The sequence below is a fragment of the Myotis myotis genome, unplaced genomic scaffold (genome assembly GCF_014108235.1).
Source record: "Myotis myotis isolate mMyoMyo1 unplaced genomic scaffold, mMyoMyo1.p scaffold_m19_p_7, whole genome shotgun sequence".
Lineage (NCBI taxonomy): Eukaryota > Metazoa > Chordata > Mammalia > Chiroptera > Vespertilionidae > Myotis > Myotis myotis.
The window spans coordinates 54,111,672-54,136,675 of record NW_023416379.1 but is presented as its reverse complement, the minus strand read 5'-3'; the positions used below and the strand labels follow the sequence as shown (position 1 = coordinate 54,136,675).

The following is a 25,004-nucleotide window of genomic DNA, read 5'->3' as shown; positions in this document are numbered from 1 at the left end:
TCCCATGTCAAATGGAAAGATTCTGCTAATAAATGTTGGAATGAGTTTCAGTTTAATATGTGGGAGAAATAAAAAAAACACACACACTGTTACTGTGAAATATAAAGGGAGAGAGATCTACAGGTATAGCATTATTTGGTTGGTAAGGCTTACTTTTTAACTCCTTCTTTTCACAATGGCTTAAAAGAAGACAGACCCAGGAAAGCCACGGAAAAAGAGGACTTCTAGCCAATGGCAATCTCCTCCTGTTGTGCTTATCTTAAAAGATATGGAAAGCTTCACCACAAAAGTACTCCAAGACTTCATAATTATCAGCAGGTAGATGATGTATCACCTGGTTTTTGCACAAAATTTCTTGTATTAAGAAACCATACCATCTTTAACTTAAAAACAATCTTTTTCAGAGAAAATGAATGGCAACATAATCTTTATTTTAATACCAAAAGGATGTAAAGCAAGATGATTTCAAATTCCTTATAATTGAATGTTCAAAGATCTCCTATCAGATTTTCATTTGCTTTTTGACCAAAGAATGAGAATCAAAAGACAAAAGTCAGCCAATTTTAAATTAGCATGATAAGGCAGTATAGAACCTAATTTCTATCTCGCCAAGATTGTCTGTCTCTTACTTGCTCCTTGAATGTATAAAGTATTACAGATTGAGATGTTTTTGTCAGGTATTATTTTCTGTTACCTCTCCACCCTTAGAAGTTTTGAGTTAGCCCTACTGTTTGAGTTAGCTCTACTGAGCAAGAATGTTTTCTAAATAATATTATTTTATATAATACTAGAGTCCTGATGCACAAAATTTGTGCAAGTGGCTCAGCCCCCGCCACCGTGGTGGCCGCCTCTGCCTTGGCCCCCACCGCCACAGCTTCGTCCAGAAGGTCATCCGGTCTAATTAGCGTGTTATGCTTTTATTGTTGTAGATATCTAGTGAGAATCTACTTCCTTGATCTCATTGGATCTTTAAGGCAGTCCTGTGAGATTTAACTCTATTTTAAAATCCAATAGCTTGCATTACCCGTGGTACATTTCTTAAAGTATAATTTATTTTGTTTCCTATATGTTAACTTGTTTAATAGTCAGGGCTACATGTGTTTAATTTACTAATATACTTATTATTCCTATTTTGATAGTGTCTTTTTTCCCCACTAAAACTAAGATTTCTAGATCCTAAGACTTTTTAAAAATATATATATATATTTTTTTATTTTTTACAGAGAGGAAGGGAGAGGAATAGAGAGTTGGAAACATTGATGAGAGAGAAACACCGATCAGCTGCCTCCTGCACACCCCCTACTGGGTTTGTGCCCACAACCAAGATACATGCCCTTGACCAGAATCGAACCTGGGACTCTTCAGTCCGCAGGCTGATGCTCTATCCACTGAGCCAAACCAGTTAGGGCCTCAGACTTTTCGTAATGCTAATACTGAATGCTTAACATACTGGAAAAATGTACAGTATAGAATAGTGATGGAAAAGCTCTACTTTTATGAAGCTCAGACTTGTGACTACTTTTACCATCAAAAGTAAGGAAAAAGAACTTAAAACAGTAACAGAGTCCATGCAATACTCCTATGATGGTAGAACTGTATACAGCTATACTATGAAAAGCAATAGCTAACAGGAGGGACTAAGCAAGATCAGCAGCCTTGTTACATAGGACTAACCTGCAGTAGCTCTCAAGAAGAGAACTGTTTTACTCTGGGGAAGTCATTTGTGTTCCTGTTGGTAATGCTAAGAATCAATCATATTCAATAAGGTTGAGTTAAGGATGCGAGGAAAGGATGTAATATTTTTTAGTAATGCCCACTAAAACTATGTCTTCGAAATGTGTCTGTTAGAAATGTCTATAAATAGAATAAGTTACCTTGAAAATTAGTAATCTTCATGTCACTGAACTCTTAAAGCATAGGCTGGATAACTAACTCTGAGGAAGACTATAAATGGGACTCAAATTTTGGGTGAGAGGTTAAATTGTATGGTATCTTACACCTCTTCTAACACTTGAGATTGTTTTGAAATATATTTGCTAAAGAAATCCCACTTCTGTATTTTTTTTTAAACTAGTCAGCATCTACATGAATTTCCACTAATACTCATTTTTGGAATTGCCACATCTCCTGTTATCATCCATCGGTTGCTTCCTCATGCAGTATCATCTATGTTGTGTATAGAAATATTCCAATCTTTGTCTTGCAAGGAGCACCTGACTACAGTAATTGATAAGGTAAAAATAAAGAAATTTATCAGTGAAATAGGATGAAAGAAAATTGCCAAGAATAGATTATAAGTATAAATGTTAATGATAAATTTCTGCATCTCTTCAGAGTATGATATTGAACATATTCCTTCACATATTTTAATATTTTTATTGAGTGATTTTGTGGTATAGTATTGCCTCTTGAGATAAAGAGATAAGATTTATGAAAAGAATGATATCTGTCAATCTATAGCTATCAATCAGTTATTACTCAATGGAAAATTATTGGTTTTAAAAATAAATTTTTACAGAATTTAATGACTTCCTGGTAACAATATTTTGACTCATATTTAATATTAAATGATTTGAAATTTTTAGTGGACTCTTGTCATGCTGCTCTTGACTGAAAATAAATACTAATATTTTCCCAAACCATAGCTCTATGCCTCTACCTAAATAGAAATACACTTCTTTAGTATTGACCTTCCACAAATTGTTGCTAGACTCAGCTCCCTTGAGATGTGCTTTATGTTGCTTGTGTAAGGTAAACTAATGACAACCTTCCATTTAGTTACTAACCACTTCTACAATTTTTCCCCATAAAGGTGGTATCCATTGGTTTGCTGACACTCTAGGGAAAATTTTTCCAGCTATAGTTTTTAAAATTGCTTGGTTGTAGCCAAGTTCAGTTGGCCTTCTATGACCATGTTTTTGTTTAAAATGTCTAGACCTGGGGAGGGGCAGGAGTGGGGTGGAGGGGGCCAATGAGGGAGGAGGAAGGAAGACATCTGTAATACTTTCAACAATAAAGATAAATTATAAAAAAAAATTTTGAAGTCTAATATGACTTCATTTTCAGATGTGAAATCTTCACTATAGGCCATTGAAAATTAGCTAGTTAATACAAATTCAGCTATTTTATATTTTTGAAATAAACATGTTAATTTGGGGTTTCTTATCTAATAGTACATAAAGTGTATCAGTAGGGATGAGAAAGAAATCAGATAACAAGAATTGCTAAAACTTGTAGCTTCAATGGCTTCTGGTGGGAGAAAGGGGTTTATATAGTTGATAGGCAGTATTTTTAAAAATGAGGAATTGAATAGGAGGTGATGGACATCTTTGATTTTGAGCATGTGGTATGAACAGCTCCTTTTTGTTATTGTTGTGTAAATTAATTTAAAATTTTAGTTGATGTTTAAACCTAAAAAACCTAGCTACTATTATAACTCTTATAGTTACTGTGTCATAGTCTTATTCTTTGACTCATTACTTATACTTGATATTTATGAAGAATAAAGACTAACAAGGAGTATGTCCTATCCCCCATTTATCTCTTTCAGCTACTTCTTACAACTCAGTTTCCCTTTAAACTAAGTGAAAAAGTATTACAGATTCTGACCAGCATCTTTTTATATTATGATTTCTCAATACAGAACTTTATAAAAGGACTTCAGGTAAGAAGACACTAATGGATTTGAAAATTCCCAAGCTGATTCTAAATAATTTGCATGTTATTTCAAATTGACTAGTGTGATATTTAAGGCATTTTAAATGGCAAAATCTAGAGTAAGTAAATTCAAGTTATATTATTCTAGGTCCTACTATTGCTTTGTTACCTTGCAGCAAAAATATAGAGAATGCATTAATTGGATAGCAAAATAGAAAAGGGCCCCTGTCCATTCCAATGATTCTTAACCATGTTAGGGGGTGGGGTGGGAAAAGAGACCTTTTTATTTATTTATTTATTTATTTATTTATTTATTTAATATATTTTTATTGATTTTTTACAGAGAGGAAGGGAGAGAATAGAGAGTCAGAAACAACGATGAGAGAGAAACGTCGACCAGCTGCCTCCTGCACACCTCCCACTGGGGATGTGCCCGCAGCCAAGGCACATGCCCCTGACCAGAATCGAACCTGGGACCCTTCAGTCCACAGGCCGACGCTCTATCCACTGAGCCAAACCAGTCTTGGCAAGAGACCTTTTTAAAAAAAATTGATGAAAGCTTATAGACTTTCTACCTAGGAAATCCTATATAATAAAGAGGTAATATGCAAATTGACCCTCATGCCCTCACATGATGGCTGCCTACGACCAGGCTGGCAGGGGGGTTAGTGAGGGGACTACCAAACAACTGAGCAGCAGGTTGCATGGGGCGACCAGGTTAGCAGGGGAGTTAGTGAGGGATGACCAAACGACTGAACAGCAGACTGCGTGGGGCAACCAGTCCAGCAGGGGGAGGGCAGTTGGGGATGACCAGGTCAGCAGTGGGGGCAGTTGGGGGTGACCAGGTCAGCAGTGGGGGCAGTTAGGGGCGACCAGGCCGGCAGGGGGGCAGTTGGGGGTGACCAGGCCATCAGGCAGGTGAGTGGTTAGGAGCCAATGGTCCAGGATTGTGAGAGGGATAGCCGACTGCTGGTTTAGGCCCGATCCCCGGGATTGGGCCTGAGCTGGCAGTTGGACATCCTCCAAGGGGTCCTGGATTGGAGAGGGTGCAGGCTGGGCCCCCCCCCCCCCCCGCATGAATTTCGTACACTGAGCCTCTAGTGTTATATATAAGGGGTCAGCAAACATTTTTGTAAAGGACCAGATATTAAATATTTTTGGCTTTGCATGCTACATATGGCCTCTGTTGTATAGTCTTTGTTTTCTTTTAAAAAAACAACAACCCTTTAAAGATATAAAAAACATTCCTAGGCCATATAAAAATGGGCTGTGGGTCATAGCTTGCTGTCCTCTGCATATATGTGTATGTGTTCATTTATATTTATTCTTATATATTGGGAATGCATTTTCACCAAGATTTCCTAAATTGCCAGAAAAAAATTCATTAACCTAGCTTCATAACATCTATTCTAAACTAAAAATAGACCCCATTCTTTAGTTGTTTAAAACTTAATATTATTTCCTTCTCTTGGTGACTACCTAAAATACCTTAGCAAAGTGTAATCATTGTGAACATATGTCAGTTGTCAAATTGATTAAAACCTGTATATTAGTAACGTCAGTACAAAAGCACAATATAATACCTCATGTTTATGTAGTGCCTAGATGATTATAAATTACTTTCCATATCCACTCTTCTTCCATATAAAACACTGTAGTGGTATGTTGTGGCTAATATATGTCTTTTTTCAGTTTAGATATTTTTTATAAAAGTATTTAAAAGCAAGAAAATATTTACTTTAGCAATATGTGAAATTAAATGATGATGGAGTTATAACAACTTCTAACTTCTTATTCATTTCATTTTATTTATTTATTCATAATTATTTATTAAGAGCCTACTAAAATCCAAGCACCATGCTAAGTTCTAGAAATGCATAAGACAAAGAAATGTCTGCCTTCAAATTGCTCATTGCTTAATGAAGGAGGCAGAAAAGTAAACATGCATTTATAGTTCTGAGTCAATGCTATGAAAGAAACATTCCTGGAGATTATATAGAAAGAAGTGTGTCCTAAGGAAGAAGAGCTAGCCAGGTCAGAATTGGAAGAGCAGTCCCGGCAAAGGCAACCAGAGAGGGAGAGATCTATCAGAGATCTACTGCAGTAATATAGACAAGATATGACAAGGGCTAAATAAGGTAGTGATAGTGGGAATAGAGAGGAGGAAACAAATTTGAGGATGAGATAGCATCAACAGAATCTGGTGACTTAAGTAGATGATAGGATGTGTAAGAGAGGAGCATAAGGGACAGATACAAAGATTCTGGTTTGGCAGATAGATTGGAGGTTGGTACCATTTATTAAGTGTACATTTAATATAAATGAAAGCCAGTTAGAAAAGGGTGAGTTTTTGAGTAGGTTAATTTAGGTTTTCTTGGATATAAAGACTTGGCACTGAGGAAAAAAATCTGGGCTAGAAATATTTAGGATTTATCATTAAAAGGTGGTTAGTTGAAGTCATGTAATGAGTATGAAGCATCAAGCAGAAGAGTAAGGAACGCACTAAGAGTAGAACCGTAAGGCAGACTGATACATAAACATGAGCAATAGAAAAGGAGACTAAAAACAAAAGGAAAGCCAATAGAAAGTAGAATACTACTGAAGTCAAGGGAAGAAGGAGCTTTAGGAAATATAAATTGTAGTCTCAAATACCATTGAAAAAGTGAGTGAAGAAAAGGACATTAACCAAGTTACTAATCTCTATGGGTCTCAGTTTTCTCATCTATAAAATCAGGGGAATCAGATTGGATGATTTTATAGGTTTCTGATCATTTACTAAGCACCTCCTTTATGCACTTTACTAAGTATTTTCTTTGTTTCATTAATGTATTATTACCCTCAATTTTGCACATGAAAATACAGCCTTAGGGTAAGTAGCTTGGCCTAGGTCACATAGCTAATAAGTGGCAGAACATTTAGACCCCATTTTTCCAGTTTTCCTAATCATCAGTGGGAAATATGTGTAAGTCCTGATTTCTGTAGTGATAAATAGGGAATATGATCATTCTGCATATGTTTAAATCCTTCCTTCATCAGGTGGATATGTTAACCAACTTATTAATTGACCCAGAGATTGAGGACGCACTTGGACAAAATAGTTAAGTGACACTGGGTTCTTATCCTATTTGTAGCTCTACTGTAACTTGTGACTTGCTCCCATTCATCTTCTCAAGGAAGTTCCTTATCATGTTTGATTTTTATTTTTCTTATGTTTAAAAAATGGTGTTAACATTAGAATAAGTATTACCACATTAATGTCATTGGAAAATATAAGTAAGAAACAAGATTATGTTAATATGTGCAAAAATAATTTAGCACTTGGCATGGATAGTTGCTTTCTGATTTATACTTGTTTTTAAGTTAGGCTGGTCCTTCACCTTACAGCCTTATATTTCCTCCAGAATGAACTATTTTGGAGGATTTTCTCTAGCCTGGGGTATCTGGTCTGTAGCTCTGTAGGCTCAGAAATTCATTATTATTTTACCCAGGAAGGACCAAGCTCAAATACCTTAAGAGTGTTATGTAAACTAGCATATTAACTTCTTATTTTGTGATGGGAATGCTATTTCCCAGTGATCACAGTGTGTTTTGTCTACTATGTAGGGAACTGTCTCTCCAGTATCAAGGTACCTGGAAAAAAGCAAACTGGTCAATAAAAGGTTGCTTAGAGTCAAAGTTTTTAATATTTGGAGAGTTTTACGAGATATATCTTATCAGTTATGCCAGAATCTGGAAAATCATTCATCCTTATACTGTGACAACTACAGCATTCTAGTTACTAGATTACTTGTACCTATCAGATACTGTACTATGTTTTCCTCCATGAAGTAAAACTGAATTTTAAAAGATACATTTTCTTTAGCCATCATCACTTTTCATTATTCTTTTTATGAAAAAAGAATAGGCAAAGCTTCTACCATTGTAACATTTTTATTTATTTAGCAGACCAGTTTTTACACTGATTCTAGATTGGTATTTTTTTATGAGTTTTGGGACATCAATTAGAACCTTAGGTCACATCCCAGTCTCATCCCCACAACATTTACTGTACTGCTATTTTAAGTGAGTTACTTCTGCAAATAACTAATTTATCTATTTGTATTAGTTTCTTTAGTTTATACTTCAGAGATTATAATGTTTTGACCTTGTCCACAAAATGAAAACCTTAAAATATTAAAGGTATTAACCATTTATGTATTTTTTGCAGTGTTACTGTGACCATTAAGTATGTTTTGTGTCATAAATACTTCTGCTGTTTAAAAAAACAACTAAAAAATTGAGCAGACATAGGGCAAAAGATTTACAGCCAAAATATAACAAATATATTTAACCTTTACATTTTTTTCAGCTTTCTCTATTAGAGCATTTCTATTCCCAGCCCCTCAGTGTTCTGTGTTGTAATCTCCCAGAAGCCAAGAGAAGAATACATTTTTTATCAGATAATCAATGTGAAAACATCCGACGTCTTCCATCATTTAGGAGGTAAAAAAAAATAAAGTGTATATTTAACATGTCTTACGATAGAGTTTGGGCCAAAATGAGGGATCTCAGATGCAGTTATTTTTAAAGATGAAAAAGGAAAAAGAAACTTAATTTTTTTAGAGCAGATTTAAACCCTTCTGTGTTTTTTGAAAATATATTTTTATTAATTTCAGAGAGGACGAGAGAGGGAGAGAGAGATAGAAACATTAATGATAAGAGAGAATCATTGATTGGCTGCCTCCTGATGCCCCGATGGAGCCCACAACCCAGCATGTGCCCTACTGGAAATCAAACTGTGACCTCTTGGTTCATAGATTGATGCTCAACCATTGAGCCACACTGGCTGTGCCCCTTCTGTTTTTAACTGTGAGATTTCTTTGTTGGATTTGAAAATTTGGCATGAAGAAAAGTATTTTTTACAAGGAGACATAATTTACAGATTCTCCAGAGTTACTTTTTATAAATAACATTTCCTATTTCTGGAGATTATGATTGGGCCCCTAGACTGTGAACTGCAGCTGACTTAAGGAGTTAAAAATATCATTAAACTATCATCTTGAATGTATTTTTGAGAAGAAATGAAAGAATGTGACCACCAATCTAGGTAGTTCTTTTCCCCCATGTGTTATTCAAATACTTAGAATGTTTAATTTTCTCTTTTTGTGTTTGATACGGTAAACATTTTAGGTACGTGGAAAAGCAAGCTACAGAAAAGCAGGTTGCACTGTTGACTAATGAGAGATTTTTAAAGGTAGGAGTGTGGCTGTATTTCAGTTTTATTCTCCTTGTTTTCTTAATGAAAAAGAATATACACATAATATATATTGAGTTAATTTTACAAAACATTTGTATATCTTAATATGCTTTGTAGAATGAAGTAGTCCTTGATAATCATATAGGAATGTGACTATTAAAGATTACACTAAACCTCATATCAAAGATAAGACTTTATTAACAACTAGAACATTAGATTTCTCCTATGGTCTATTTTGAAAACACTTTTAGATCTCAGTTTTCTTTCCACATGACAGTTTGGAAACTGCAGACAGTTTCATTTTAATGTCCTTTTAAAGACTGTCATAAATAAAAGCACATAGAAGCCATGTAGTTTAGGAACCCACTGCTAAGTGGGTATTGATTTGATACAATGTCATTATATATTGATAATATAATGCCAGGAAAGAAGTAATGAGCTTAAAATATTATGAATTAGCCATAAAATGAAGGGAATATCAAAAGAAAGAGTTTGGTTTATATCTTTCATGAATAATAGTTGGACATGGTACATCATTCACAAGGCAAAGGCAATATAGAGTGAAAAGATTCCAACTGCCCTCTTTCTCTTCCTGAATATAGCCAGCGTTATTAGTTTCTTACATATCATTCTAGAGATATTCTCCACATACACAAGTAATTATATATATATATTATGGGGGTTTCCTCCACTGTCTTACAGAAATAAGTATATTATATACACTATTATATCTACCTTGCTTTGTTTTGCACTTAATTTTGGAAATCATTGCATATCTGTACTAAACAGTGGCATAGTATTTTATTGAATGAATGTCCCTTCATTTTATTTAACAAGTCTCTTACTGATGGACAATAGAAATTCATAATGTCACACTTATTTTTATACTCTTTATGCCATTTTAAGGAAAAAGTTGTTAGAAAATTGTAATAAAATTAAGATGAGATTGAAGTTAAGCTCTGGTGCTATGTGTGAGTTTTGCTATTATGTATTATTTTCAGATTTTGAGTAAAAGAATGTTAGTCCCCAGAGGGCATATGTTCTGTATAGTTCTAAATACTAATTTACCTCCTTTTTGTAAAATCTAAAAAATTATTAAGAATGGTTTTCTTGAGGTACAATTGACATACAACATTACAATAGAGAATTAAACACTTTTATTAAACACTAGAGGCCCAGTGCATGGATTTGTGCACCGGTGGGGTCCCTCAGCCTGGCCTGTGCCCTCTTATAATCCTGGGCCCCTCGGGGGATGTAGCAGTGTGCAAAGTGGCAGGCGGCTTGGAAGGATCCCGAGCTGGGGCGGGCACCGCTCCACTCATCCCGGCCCTGCTGTGCCTGCTGCCACCGCTCGGTAGTGCTACTGCGGAGGTGGGAGAGGCTCCCACCGCCACAGCTGCTCTCACCAGCTGTGAGCCCAGCTTCTGGCTGAGCGTGCTCCTGCTATGGGAGCGCACTCACCATCAGGGGGCAGCTCCTGCATTGAGCATCTGCCCCCTGGTGGTCAGTACACGTCATAGCAACTGGTCGACCAGTCAACTGCTCGTAATGGTTGCTTAGGCCTTTATATATATATATATACTAGGGGCCTGGTGCACGAAATTCGTGCACAGGGGGCTTCCCTCAGCCTAGCCTGCACCCTCTCCAATTGGGGGCATCCCTCTTGCAATCTGGGACTGCTGGCTTCTAACCGCTCACCTGCTTGCCTGCCTGATGGCCCCTACCTGCCTCTGCCTGCCTGATCACCCCTAACTGCCCTCCCCTGCCGGCCTGATCTTGGCCCCAAGTGCCCTCCCCTGCTGGCCTGATCACCCCTAATTGCCTCTGCCTGCCTCATCGCCCCTAACTGCCCTCCCCTACTGGCCTGATCTCGCCCCCAACTGCCCTCCCCTCCCAGCCTGATCTTACCCCCAGCTGCCCTCCCCTGCTGGCCTGATCGCTCCTAACTGCCTCTGCCTCGGCCCTCACCACAACGGCTTTGTCTGGAAGGAAGTTGGACGTCCGGAAGATGGCCAGTCGACCCGGTCTAATTAGCATATTACCCTTTTAGTAGTATAGATAGATTATATAGGATATGATTGCCTTTTTCAGCGGGAGGAGATGCTCTGGACAGAAAAAAACACATAATCCTTATGGACTGATAGCCAGCCATAAGCATTATACTACCAAACTGGTCATGAAAAAATTGAACTGCTTTCTTACACCTTACACCAAACAGTTGTTGCCCTTAAAACCCCTCCTCAGCCCCCACCTTAGGTTCTGCCTTCACAGTTCACCCAGACTAGGTTCTGATTGGTCAGTTTCTATGCCGGTCAGCGTCAGAAGCTCTGCCTCCTAGGCAGCCATTGGCTCCTGGCATTCACCCAGATTTGGTTCTGATTGGTACATTTCTGTGCCAGTCAGCATCTCCGGGCCTATCTCTGGGCCTGATCAAAGAGGTGGGGCTGATCAGCAGCCCTCGAGGAGGCCCAGAGAGAAACAGAGGCATGGCTGCTGGCGAAGCCGGGAGAGAGAGAGGCAACGGCTGATCAACAGCTTCCACGGAGGCTGGGAATCAGACCCTGCCTCTCTCTCTGCAGGCCTCTCTCTGGACCTGATCCACAGCCCCCTTGGCAGTCAGTGCTGGGTCGCCATGGCAACCCAGCACTGACTTCTGGTGTTTGGTCGAACCTTGGTTGTTATGGACCCTGGCTCTTTATATAGATAAATAGATATAGACTAGAGGCCTGGTGGACGACATTCGTGCACTCCCTTAGTCCTGTGCCCTCTCACAGTCCGGGAGCCCTCAGGGGATGTCTGACTGATGGCTTAGGCCTGCTACCCCCGGGGAGTGGGCCTAAGCCAATAGTCAGACATCCTTAGCGCTACTGAGGAGGCAGGAGAGGCTCTCGCCACCGCTGCTGTGCTCTCTAGGTGTGAGCCCAGCTTCAGGCTGAGCAGTACTCCCCCTGCAGGAACACACTGACCACCAGGGGGCAGCTCCTGTGTTGGATCAGGCAGAAACCGGCTCTCCGATATCCCCCGAGTGGTGCTGGATTGCTAGAGGGTGCAGGGCAGGCCGAGGGACCCCCACCAGTTCATAGTCAGGGCCAGGGAGGGACACAGGAGATTGGCCAGCCGGGGAGGGACTGCGGGAGGGCTCCAGGGTGTGTCTGGCCTGTGTCACTCAGTCCCGATCAGCCGGACCCCAGCAGCAAGCTAACCTAAAGGTCAGTGTCTGTCCCCTGGTAATCAGTGCACGTCATAGCGAGTGGTTGAGCGGCCTTAGCATATCATTAGTATATTACGCTTTGATTGGTTGAACGGCTGACTGGACAACCGGACACTTAGCATATTAGGCTTTTATTATATAGGATTACTTTTTAAAAATATGTTCTTTATTTTTTTAGAGAGAGATGAAAGGAGAGGGATAGATAGAAACATCCATGAAAGAGAAACATTATTGATCGGCTGCCTCTTGCACACCCACTACTGGGGATCAAGCCTACAACCTGGGCATGCACCCTGACCAGGATTTGAACCAGCTAATTCTTGGTTCCTGGGTCAAAGCTCAACCTCTGAGCTACACCAGCTAAGCTATTAAACATCATTTTAAATGCAGAATCCACACTGGGCCTTAATATAAAATTACTTCTAGATTGAGTTTAAGAATCGTTTTCATAATTTCTGTAACCTTTCTAGAGCAGTACAGAAAGTCCTCAAACCCTAATGCAGGTTATTTTGGTAGAGAGGAAATTTAAGAGCCACTGGGAGTGCATGTTTACTAAAGTCTTTTAAGATCACATAGATTAGCTCTCTGCTAAGTGAGCTTGTTGCCAAGTGCATTTCCTGCTAGAACTTTCTTTCGAGAGTTTATTTTTAAAAGCCAGGGATAGATTTTTAGAGTACCTTTAACCATTGAGTTACAAAGGGAGAGAATGTCTAGGCTAGTCTCTTGTAGAAATATCCTGATATTTATCTCTGCTTTTCAGTAACTTTTTGTGTACTTTCTAAGCATTTATTTCTACTGTACTTGTTCTTGTTGCACTCATCAGCCTGCTTCTTATCTTTCCCGAATTCATTTTAGGATTTTATGTTTTTTCATTTAGAGGCATATTTTTTGAGACTTACATAGAATATGAAGGAGCATAAAGATTTATACCCTTAGCCTGAAAAAGTTATCTACAGGCTACCTGCTGAATTCCAAGGACAGAAGAGGTCTATGAAAAATTAGTGTGTCTGTTGATTTGAATAGTGTAGAGTGAAAGTATCTTTGAATATTTTATTCTTATAATGCTTTTTTCTTTTTATAATTTTGTTTTTAAATACAATATAATTCAACTTCATGTGTATTTTGCTACAGTTTTAAAAATTGGAAAAAATTTCACATTAAAATATGGTACTGCGTGATGTAGGGAAAGATCCTTATCTTAAACTCAGAAATCTTACATTTTATCTTCAGCTACTCAAGAACCATGTGTACATAAGAAAATCACTTACCCTATTTAAGCCTCTATTTCCTTATCTAAATAATCAGATAATAATTCCTAGTACAATTTTCTTATAGGTTTAGTGATAATCAAAGTCTGCTCAGCAAGTGAAAGTTAAAAACAAATATAACTAAAACTTTTGTAAATGTAAATCATATTGTTACTATTTTTACTATTATAAAAATTAAGATCTCATGTGAATACATAGTTTTATATACTATACTGTTTTATATACTATATATAAATACTAGAGGCCCGATGCATGAAATTTGTGCTCAGGGGTGGGGGTGGGGGAGGGGAGGATGTCCCTCAGCCTGGCCTGCACCCTCTTGCAATCCGGGACCCCTTGCTCCTTACTGCTTGCTCACCGCTCCTGAACGCTGCCACGGAGGCAGGAGAGGCTCCCGCCACTGGCACTGCACTCCCCAGCCGTGAGCCCTGCATCCGGCTGAGTGGAGCTCCAGCTGTGGGAGCGCACTGACCACCAGGGGGACAGCTCCTGTGTTGAGCGTCTGCCCCCTGGTGGTTAATGCGCATCATAGCGACCGGTTATTCTGGTCGTCCAGTCCTCCCACTGTAGCGGTCGCTGGACTTTTATATATATAGATTATATATAAAATATTTTACATAATCATATAGATTACATAGTTATATAGACATTCCTACGCTTAGAGTTTATTTTTATTTTTATTTTTTTAAATATTCTTTTATTGATTTCAGAGAGGGAGAGAGATAGAAACATCAATAATGAGAATCATTAGTTGGCTGCCCCCTACACACCCCACATTAGAGATCAAGCCCGCAACTTGGGCATGTGCCCTGACTGGGAGTTGAACCGTGGCCTCCTAGTTCATAGGTCAACACTCAACCAGGGGTCCTCAAACTCTTTAAACAGGGGTCCAGTTCACTGTCCCTCAGACCGTTGGAGGGCCGGACTATAGTTTAAAAAAAACTATGAACAATTTCCTATGCACACTGCACGTATCTTATTTTGAAGTAAAAAACCAAAACGGGAACAAATACAATATTTGTATTTGCATGTGGCCCGTGGGCCGTAGTTTGAGGACCCCTGACTCAACCACTGAGCTGTGCTGGATGGGCTTAGTGTTTGTTTTTGTACCTAGTTTCTAAACTAAGATTTCTAAGACATATACCTCAAAGTATATTCCCAAAAAATGTATACTCTTTATGTCTGGGCTCTTTCTGCCCTAAAAATCTACTTTCCTCTTTACGCTAATGAACTAAACCAATGGTTATCAGATCAGAATCACTTGGAGAGATTGTTAAAGGAGATTTCTGGGCTCCATCCCCAGAGGTTCTCATTGTAGCTCTGTATTTCCAGCAGGGTTCCAGGTAATGCTAGAGACCATTCTTGAGAACCACAGAACTAGATTGACTCCCTATGTTATTTATCTTTCCCTTACCTTATTTTAAGTATTATACTAATATGTGAAATCCAAATCTGAACAAATGATTCACTTTCATTATCCTCTGACTGGACTCAAGGTGTTAAAAAAAACCTTCAACTCCCTTGAAATTATGGACTTTGTGTTTACTAAATATTGTCTTAAAACTGTATCTCATATCAGACAGGCTGTCCAATCTATGAGGGAAGGCAGGGGTGAGGGGGTAAGAGATCAACCAAAGGACTTGTATGCATGCATATGAGCATAACCAATGGACATGGACAGTAGGGGAGTGAGGGCATGTGCTGGGGGGTGGGGGCAGCCGGGGAGAGGTCATTGGGGGGAAAAGGAGACTTATGTAATACTTTAAACAATAAAGAATTAAAAAACACACATACACACAAAAATTGCAGTTAAGGTTTAAAAAACAAACAACAAAAAAACTGTATCCCAACTGTGTATTTTATAAACTTAAGGACTGGGCTTTTTGAGAGTGCATTTTTAAATTAAAAAATTCAGCTAACTAAACCATGTACATTTGCATAAAATTAACTAGGAAGTTTAAACTAAGGTGGGACATTAGACCATTTGCAGCTGATGAAAGACTAAAAGATTCTGTGCATTTTCTTATTTCTGAAAAGTCTGTCCCTTGAATAATTGTACAGTGCAACTGGGTACAATGGCTAAAGAGTATACTCTGACGATTAACAATCAAGTTCTAGTAAGTTTAAGCAGAATAAGCTTACACAGCTATCACTAACTGAAACTTCTGATGACTCATAGCTTTCAGACCCTTAAAAGAAGTTTAACCAAATAACCTTTAGAGTTTCTTTTGGCTCTGGAATGCTATGAATTTGTTCATTAAATAGATTAGTAATAATTTTTCCTGGCTGGTTAAGTCATTTAAATTCCTCATTATAATTTTCTTTTAATGTATAGGTTTCATGGAAGATAGATAAATTATTAGTTATTATTAGTTAGGCAACTATAGGTTTTAGATGAAATAGCAGGAGACTGGATATACTTTTACCGTGTTTTTTGCCCCATAGTGTTGCTTTAGTAATTAAACCTTCTTTTTTTTCTTCTCAACTTTAAAACTTTCATTTAGGAAACTGTATCTCATGAAAAATTGAGAAGTCAAAAGAACCTTCAAATTTACTATAATTGCTTGTGCCTGAAATATAAGACTGTGGCCTCATCTTATTTGCATAATTGTCATCATTATCTGATCATAAAAAACACTAGGCCTTGAAATACTGAAAAGGTTTTTTAAATAATGAAAAATTACTTTCCTTTCCATGAGCAAATGTTTGGGGAAATGGGGGAATATTAATAGCTTTTCCCAATTAGTTTTTATGCGTTGCCTCACTGTGAGTCACAGCCACCACATAAGACAGATGTTTTTACATCCCTTTGTATTGATGGGGGAGTCACAAAGTGATTAAGTAAGTTGCCTATCTAAAGTGTCACAATTAGCAAATGGAAGATCTGGCATTAATTTCCAGGCCTGATGTCAAAGCCCACAACTTTCTGTAACACTTTATTGAAGAGTTAGTGTAAGCTGAGGAGCAGGTGCCCAGGGTTCTTTATCAGTGTTTGAGAAATCTGAAATGGAGTTTTCAAATATCTCACACTCCAGGGCACAGTTCCTGAGTGTGCAATGTTGCCCATGCTGTGTAAAGTATTCTTTTCTCTCATACAAGTCAATTCCGGAAAGATGTTACTCAGTTCTACTGTACCACTCAGTTATTTGTATATATTGTTACTCCACAGAGTAAAAGTAATGGGTAGTGCAAGTAGCATAAAGTATGACTTTATTCAGTAATAGATTCCTTTTTCTATGGAATGCTTCCCCTGTTTAAAAGCTATTTAAGCACTCATCAAGGGAAGCAATTGTTGCCTTTATGCAATTCCTGTGTTACAGTTTACAGCAGCGATATTCAATCTTTTTTTTTTTTTTTTTTTTATCTCATGGCACATAAACTAATTACTAACATTCTGTAGGACACCAAAAAATACATTTTTTGCTGACCTGACAAAAAAATAGGTATGATTTTGATTCATTCACACTGGATGGCTATTGTTGTGTTGGCTGTTGTCATTCTTGTTATTTGACAATCTAAGGGGAAAGAGATCAGTGTTGCTGACTAAATAGTCAGGTATTACCTGTTTTAAAAATTCTTGCAGCAAAAATTGCTGGTTGACAGTAAACATAGAATTAAAATATGCTCTCCCAGTTGGTGGTTAAAGTACTATTTGCACTGATGTACTGGTGTACTGATGATGATAGCAGACCTAGATTTTTGAATAACCAACTAATTCAAATACTGGGGAGAAAAATATTTTGATATTAAAGGCTTTTTTTTTTTTTTAATTTGCCCTAGGCTCTCAGGGTTTTTTTTTTTATTTGCCCTAGAGCCTAGGGCAGTGATGGCGAACCTGTGACACGTGAACTCATTTTTTTAGTTGATTTCTCTTTGTTAAATGGCATTTAAATATATAAAATAAATATCAAAACTATAAGTCTTTGTTTTACTGTGGTTGCAAATATCAAAAAATTTCTGTATGTGACACGGCACCAGAGTTAAGTTAGGGTTTTTCAAAATGCTGACACGCCGAGCTCAAAAGGTTTGCCATCACTGGCCTAGGGGCTAATCCATAGATTGCTGAAACAAGGAATTGATTTCTAAGTGATTTAGAGTTTAGGAAAATATCTCAGATTTGCTGCTTTTTAGATTTGTTTGAATTTATTGATACCTGAAGTGTTCTTTTCTGCATGGTTGACTACTAAAATTAATGGGTATCTGCAAGATATTACCGAAAAAAGACAGGCCAGTAGTTAAAGTCCTTTATTTGACTTCTCAGAAGAGAAAAGAAATCTGAAAAGCAAATCATAATCCTGTTAAGAAAATGTTACAGAAGTAAGCAGTCATGAAAATATGAGGCCTGAAAAGCTCTTGCTAGGATGCAGTGTTTTAAAATCATTTCTAAGCTACTTCAGAAGGTTTAAAAAACAATGCTCCTTCTCCTCAACCTCCCTTCCCCCCTAGAAAAAAAAACCTTTTGAAATTGATCTGCAAGATTAGTCATCCTTTCGGTTTCTTAACACACTATCTTTCATATCATACCGAATTCTAAATTATAAAGCTTGTTGGCTTTAGATTTCTCTTTTTCACTATTTTTTTTCTTAATTGGTGAAGTGAAAGAAAAACCTGTACATATTCAAGAATCTCAACAAAAGGCAGAATCACCTGTGATGTTTCTTCCCTTTCAAACACAGCTGCTGGGGTCCCACCCCAGCAGGTCCAGGGGTCCCCAAAGGTGTGGATGGAGTCAGCGAAGAGGGACTCAGAGGCAGCGTTCAGTTGATCAGCATGGTTGGGTTCTCTAGCCAAGTTCTGGTCAGGATCTCCAGCCAGGTTCTGTAGCCATGTTCTCTCGCTAGGTTCTCCAGCCAGGTTCGGTTGCCAGGTTCTGTAGCCGGGTTCTTCAGCCAGGTTCTGTCTAGGTTCTCCAACCAAGTTCTGTAGCCAGGTTCTGTCCAGGATCTTTTGCCATGTTCTCTCGCTAGGTTCTGTCTCTAGGTTCTGAGGCCAGTTTCTGTCCAGGATCTTTTGCCATGTTCTCTCCAGCGAAGTTCTTCTGTCTCTAGAGAATGTTCTGTGTAGGTTCTGTGCCTAGGTTCTGTCTCTCTTGGTTCTGTCTTCTAAGTTCTGTGTTCTTACATCTGTATTTATACCAGTTGATTCCAATCCTATCAATCTCTATTCCAAAGGTTAGGGCGTTTCTTATCTCCATTCCAGGGAGTAAAGATTATGTAACTTAAGCATGATTGTTCGTAGTTAAAGTGATTAATTACCCGCCTGGCACTTAGTTAAGAGGTTTTATTCCCTCCCTAACTTCAGGGGAAAATCCCTACCTGGGGAAACAACCTTTCTCAGAGACCTTGGTTAAAACACATAGTGCCAAGAAGGTGAGCAAACATATTAAGAACAGTATGCCATATATGCCAGGTCCCTTGAAACAGCAAGCATGGACCGGCTCCCAGCACACAGCTCTAGCTGTGCTTTAAGAAAAGCATACATTGCCGAAACCGGTTTGGCTCAGTGGATAGAGTGTCGGCCTGCGGACTGAAAGGTCCCAGGTTCGATTCCGGTCAGGGGCATGTACCTGGGTTGCGGGCATATCCCCAGTAGGAGATGTGCAGGAGGCAGCTGGTCGATGTTTCTCTCTCATCGATGTTTCTGTCTATCTCTCTCCCTTCCTCTCTGTAAAAAATCAATAAAATATATTTTAAAAAAAAGAAAAAAAGAAAAGCATACATCGTAAGTGGGGCCTCAGTAACTGTTAATTACTGGTCATCTCACTCTTCTGATGCCAGTGAGGTAGAGGGTAATGGGCCTACTTTGCTCTGGCACACACTAGGTGCCTGGCACAGGCAGGCATCCAACAAGGTGCTCTCTTTCGTGTTTGTTTTTCTTAATATTGATTTCAGAGAGATGAGGGAGAGGGAGAGAGAGATGGAAACATCAAAGATGAGAGAGAATCATCAATGGACTGCCCTTTGCGTGCCTCTTACTGGGGATCGAGCCCATGACTTAGGCATGTGCTCTGACCAGGAATCGAATTGTGACCTCTTGGTTCGTGTTCAGTCACTGAGCCACACTGGCTAGTTAAGATGCTATTTTTCACACATGTATCTTGGGGGAGGGGGGGGCATACTTGTATTTGTGGCAGTGCTGTAGATAGGAGATTAAATCACAGTATTAATTTTGGTGTGTGTAAAGTAGACTTTATTCTAAATAAAAAATACCCAGCCTTTAGTCTGGATTTTGTATACATTATAAATTCTCAGAATTGAGAAGGATAATTTGTTATTCTGAATCATTTCTTTTCAGTTTTTCTGAAATTATATATATCCATTAAGTAGATTTATTGTTGTATTTTTTAAATTACTGACTTACATATGTATTCTGTGATTTTTTTAGGAGGAGACACAATCATTACTAGAAAGCCTGCATGTGTACCATACAAATTACTTTCTGGCTTTGAGATGTCTTCATCAGTTCACTTCTTCTCTTCCCAAGTACCCATTGGGTCGACAGGTAACCAAAATTTCCTCATTTGGAATCTGTGAAGTCGGAATATTGGTAGTTTCTTGCTTTGATTTAGGTAACATTCAAACATCAGAATTTGAAATGGATCCAAATCTTGCAGTGAGTGCACAATCTAAATCCATTCCAGCTGTACCCATTACTGGTAATTGAAACAATATTTTTTACTCTGATGGCCACAACTAGAAACGACCACATCCATCCTATTGATGTTGCTTCCTCTACAGTGTATTTGTGCTAAGGCATTTCAGCTTTCTCTGTTTAACACTTTCCATCACTTAAACAAAGGTGACCCTCCACCTTAGTGAAATGGAAAAATTCTGTTTAAGAATGCTTAATGGTTAACCTTGCATTATACTAAGAACTAAAAGGGAATTAGTACTTCTCCCTGCAAAATTATCCTCTGCCGGCCTTTGTGTCATATAAACCCATGAACCATCTGTAGGATTTTAATGGAAGAATTTTGTATTCTTAAAAGTTTGCACCTAACTCAAAGGTTTAGACAATAAATATGTAAAAAATGACTTGTTGCCCTGGCTGGTTTGGCTCAGTGGATGGAGTGTTGGCCTGCAGACTGAAGGGTTCCGGGTTTGATTCCAGGTGGGGACACGTGCTTAAGTTGCAGGCTCGATCCCCAGTGGGGGGTCTGCAGGAGGCAGCCCATCAATGATTCTCATCATTGCTGTTTCTAACTCTCCCTCTCCCTTCCCCTCTGAAATGAATAAAAATATTTTTTAAAAATGACTTGTTTATAAAATGATTGCTGCCATTAAGCCTTTTTTTATTAATCACATTATCATTTTCATGATTTTTGTGTTGCAAAGTGACCAGTGACTAACAGCCAATTCCAATATAGTTTCGTTTTCCTTGTATGCAAATGAAGTTCTTATAAAGACTGATCCATGTGATATATGCCAGTTTTGCTGTCGTCTAAAGAAAATGGTTGTTTTTAATAACCCTAATTTTTTGACTATTTATGTGGATTTTGTCAAACTAGTAGTATGCCATTTTAGTACATCACTTTTGGTTCCTCATAAGTGTGCTATTCACTTACAGATCAGAGAGCTGTACTGCACATGTTTAGAAAAGAACATATGGGATTCAGAGGAGTATGCATCGGCCTTGCAGCTGCTGAGGTAGTTTTTTTTTAGTCTGCTCTAAGCTTGCCAATATGTAACATCTTCCTCCAGACCTCTGCCTGCCAAGTAGTTTTATAAGTAGCCATGTGTGTCTAATATTTCTATCTATCTTGAATTTATGTTTGTAGCTTACAGTGTTTTTAATGTAGCAACCGTCCATTTCTTTGTTGGTGTTACTTTGTTTTTAAGTGTGATTTTTAAAGTAAAACAAGTCAAATAGTAACACTACACGAGTAGGTGTGGATAGTTCTCATGGAGCCAGCTTGACATCGGGGCAGGGAAGGTAGTCATGGAAAGCGAGCTCACCATGGCCCTTCGCTGCTTGAGTGGCGGAGCAGCATCACTAGGGAAAATGCATCCTGTGAAGGAGGTCACTGCTGACCTCGCTGAGGAGCAACCATGAGTAGGCAGTGGCCTTGATGCTTTTCCCCACCTGAGCTGGCCCTGTTCACATCAACATGGGATAATTCATAAATTATTTATCTAATATTACATGAATAAGTAAGGTATATTGTGGAGTTACTATTATCAAAGATCAGTTACCATCCTTGACAAATGCATCTTTTAAAGTTATAATCATTTGTTTTCCTTAGCTTTATATGTATGGTGACTCTTTAGTCTTCCATAAAAATAGTGACCACTTGGACAATGAGAAAAGGAAAATCAAGTGTGAGTTAAGTTTCTGCACACAGTCTTGTAATTTTCCTCAGTGGATATAAATGCGCATATGAAAATATAAAGATGTCTGAAAACTGAATATTTATTAAGCTTTGGCTTCCTCTGGGCCCACAAGAAAAGAACAGATGGGCACAGTAGGAGGAAAATTCACATTGACAGCACTTTAAGTCCAGAGACTTAATAATACAAATGTTTAGGATCTAGCAGGTGCAGTTTAAGATGGGAAACTAATTTTATGCTATTTGGAAAAATAACTCCCCATGGAAACTAGGTTGCTACTGAAAAGCTGTATTTTATTTTTTTAAATGCCAGTAAGAGATTTCTATGTATTTATATACTTCTACTGAAATATTTCTGAGACTTCTTTTGTTTTCTATTCAAGTTAACATACCTATCTCAAACACCCAATTGATTCTTGCTAGATTTCCTCTTAAACCTTCATGATTAGCGATTGTCTTCCTTCTCCAGGTTGGTATTTCCAAACTCATAGATTCCTTTGTCAGGGAAGGACTTGTTCTTTTCCTTCTGTATCTCCCTTGGCCTGTAGTCTTGGGGTACAAGTCAAGGATCATGGATAGCAATTCCAAACTAGGGTAGGGAAACATGAATAATAACCACTCTGTGTGAAGGCTTGTAGGGTGCCAGGCACTGCATTATGTACTTTCAATACATTTTCCAGTTCAGTACTCAAGTATTACTAGTATATACTATTAGCCACACTTTAAAGCTGAGAAAACTGAAGCACAGATAGTGTTTTAGTGATTTTCCAGATTCTCTTAACTGTTGATGGAACCAGGTTCTAATCCAGGCTTCACTTTGAAGCTGTTGTACTTATGGATTTGGAGGTTTCATAAAGCATAAACAATAGAAAGCAAAGTTTTAGTCATTTTGCTAAGCTGAGGTCAGAAACATAGGAATGTAAAAGGCACAAAGAGCAAATAAAGCAGCTACAGAAAGGACCAGCAAGAGTGGGCACTACAAAAGGGAAGGAATCTGGGAACCTGGACTGGATTTCTTTTCCCCTTTGTGCAGATTAGACATAGACAGGAAGTCAGAGACACTTGTCAGTTTGGCATTCTAATTAGGAATCATCTGAATTTAGGAAACTAGACATTCTTATCATCTGTCTTCAAACAATTCAAATGATGAAAGAAATTAAGAATAAAATTATAATTGAATGTTACTTTGGAAAGAAAAACTAAGGTACTGTTAGAACCATAGTCTAGTAACATCTCAAATATCTTCTCTTGAAAAATCCCTGTTATCTGGAAAGTGACATGCTAAAATAACCATAGATCTACTTGATGAAATATTTCATGACCCTTAAAAAGTACTTAATTCTTTTTAAAAAATGTTTTTATTGATTTGAGAGAGGAAGGAAGAGAATAAGAAATATCGATTTGTTCTACTTATGCATTCATTGGTTGACTCTTGTATGTGCCCTAACTTGGGATTGAACCCACAACCTTGGTGTATCAAGCCAATGATCTAACCAACTGAAAAAGTTCTTTTGTGGAATCATAAAAGACCCCTAGTAACCAAAACAATCTTAAGGAAGAATGTAGGTGGAGACATCATGCTTCATGATTTCAAACTATATTACAAAACTGTAGTAATCAAAAACAGAATGGTATTGTCATAAAAACAGACAGATAGATCAATGGAACATAATAGAAATAAACCCACACATATTTGGGCAATTAATGACAAAAGATCCAAGAAAATACAATGAGGGAAGAAGAGTCTTCAATAAATGGTGTTGGGAAAATTGGACAGATACATGTGAAAGAATGAGGCCAGACCACTATCTTATACTTCACAAAATCAACTCAAAATGGATTAAAGACTTGAATGTGAGACCTGAAACCATAAAACCGGAAGAAAACATAATCGGTAAATAAGCTTCTTGACATTGGTCTTGGCAATGATTTTTAGGAAAAGATCTACAGGATTTTATATCACAGTTATTTTAAAAATCTATGCAACAGACATTGATGTGTATGTGGGGAGCATGCAAGTATACCGTAATAATATGTCATAATTTGATATGAGTACATGGTTCTGCATGTCTTCCATACTTCTCCTCTCTGAGTCAACTCTTGGAGCATGAAGACCACATACAGGATATGAATTGGTTAATTTTTTGCTCAACTACATCCAATTATATAAGGACATATTTAAGTTAAAATGCCATTTGGGCCAAAACCGGTTTGGCTCAGTGGATAGAGCGTCGGCCTGCGGACTGAAAGGTCCCAGGTTCGATTCCGGTCAAGGGCATGTACCTGGGTTGTGGGCATATCCCCAGTAGGAGGTGTGCAGGAGGCAGCTGATCGATGTTTCTCTATCATTGATGTTTCTAGCTCTCTATCTCTCTCCCTTCCTCTCTGTAAAAAATCAATAAAATATATTAAAAAAAAATGCCATTTGGGAACAGGAAGTGGTAAAAATGATGCCATCTCTGCAGTGAGCTAGGGGGAGTACACTGGCTTTTCCTGGTCAGCTATGAAAGACCTTAAGACGAAAAATTTACCTTCCTGTTGGAGAGACTCTCTCAACAGCCATCTAGAAACTAAATACTAGATCAAGAATTTTTCAGATATACGTAATTCTAAAAACCTTGCTTCATAATAAGATTGATCTAAGTCACAGTCCTCAACTTAGAGGAAGGTGATGGATCAGCTGGGCCTGAAGAGTACTGTGCCCTCACATTAGGAGCGATGGATTGCTATGGCAACGATTCTTAAATTGGGATAATGAAAAGTGTGCCCCTTTTTAGGGAATTTATTCTGCCCCCTACCCCATCAATTGAGATTTACTCATCCATACTTACTCCATTTTATTCCAAATAAGGAAACCAAAGCCAGAAACATTGAGTGATTTTTTTGCAGTTAGCAGAGCTGGAATTTAAATCTGAATTTTGAAAGTTCAGTCTGTTTTTTAATCCTGTTTTAATTATTTGAAAGGTGGTATAAAAGGAAATGTATATGGGCATTTCCGGTCAAGGGCATGTGCCTTGGTTACGGGCACATCCCCAGCGGGGAGTGTGCAGGAGGCAGCTGATCGGTGTTTCTCATCGATGTTTCTGACTCTCTATCCCTCTCCCTTCCTCTCTGTAAAAATAACCAATAAAAATATATTTAAAAATGAGCCAGCTGAGCAAGTTTCAGGGGACTCAACGTCCCCATCCCTCCTCCCCGTCATGTCCTGACACTAGTCATCTTGGCACAGGCTGCAGACATAAATAAAAGAAGCCATAGTGTATAGTCTGCTTATCCTGAGGGTAACTTTATGAGTTTGTTGCAGAA

General features: G+C 38.2%; 1 protein-coding gene across 4 annotated transcripts in view; it reads left to right on the top strand.

Annotated features, from left to right (window-relative positions):
• ORC3 (origin recognition complex subunit 3) overlaps nucleotides 1–25,004 on the top strand; it is a 57,079-nt gene that overhangs the window by 14,349 nt on the left and 17,726 nt on the right. For 3 of the 4 annotated variants that reach the window (XM_036316642.1, XM_036316640.1, XM_036316644.1), the window contains 7 exons: nucleotides 188–318; nucleotides 2,075–2,234; nucleotides 3,551–3,664; nucleotides 8,006–8,139; nucleotides 8,827–8,890; nucleotides 19,757–19,873; nucleotides 20,939–21,018. In XM_036316642.1, coding sequence (XP_036172535.1) covers nucleotides 188–318; nucleotides 2,075–2,234; nucleotides 3,551–3,664; nucleotides 8,006–8,139; nucleotides 8,827–8,890; nucleotides 19,757–19,873; nucleotides 20,939–21,018 — 800 coding nt within the window. The remainder of the gene's footprint in view (nucleotides 1–187; nucleotides 319–2,074; nucleotides 2,235–3,550; nucleotides 3,665–8,005; nucleotides 8,140–8,826; nucleotides 8,891–19,756; nucleotides 19,874–20,938; nucleotides 21,019–25,004) is intronic. The other variant, XM_036316643.1, reaches the window with a different exon arrangement.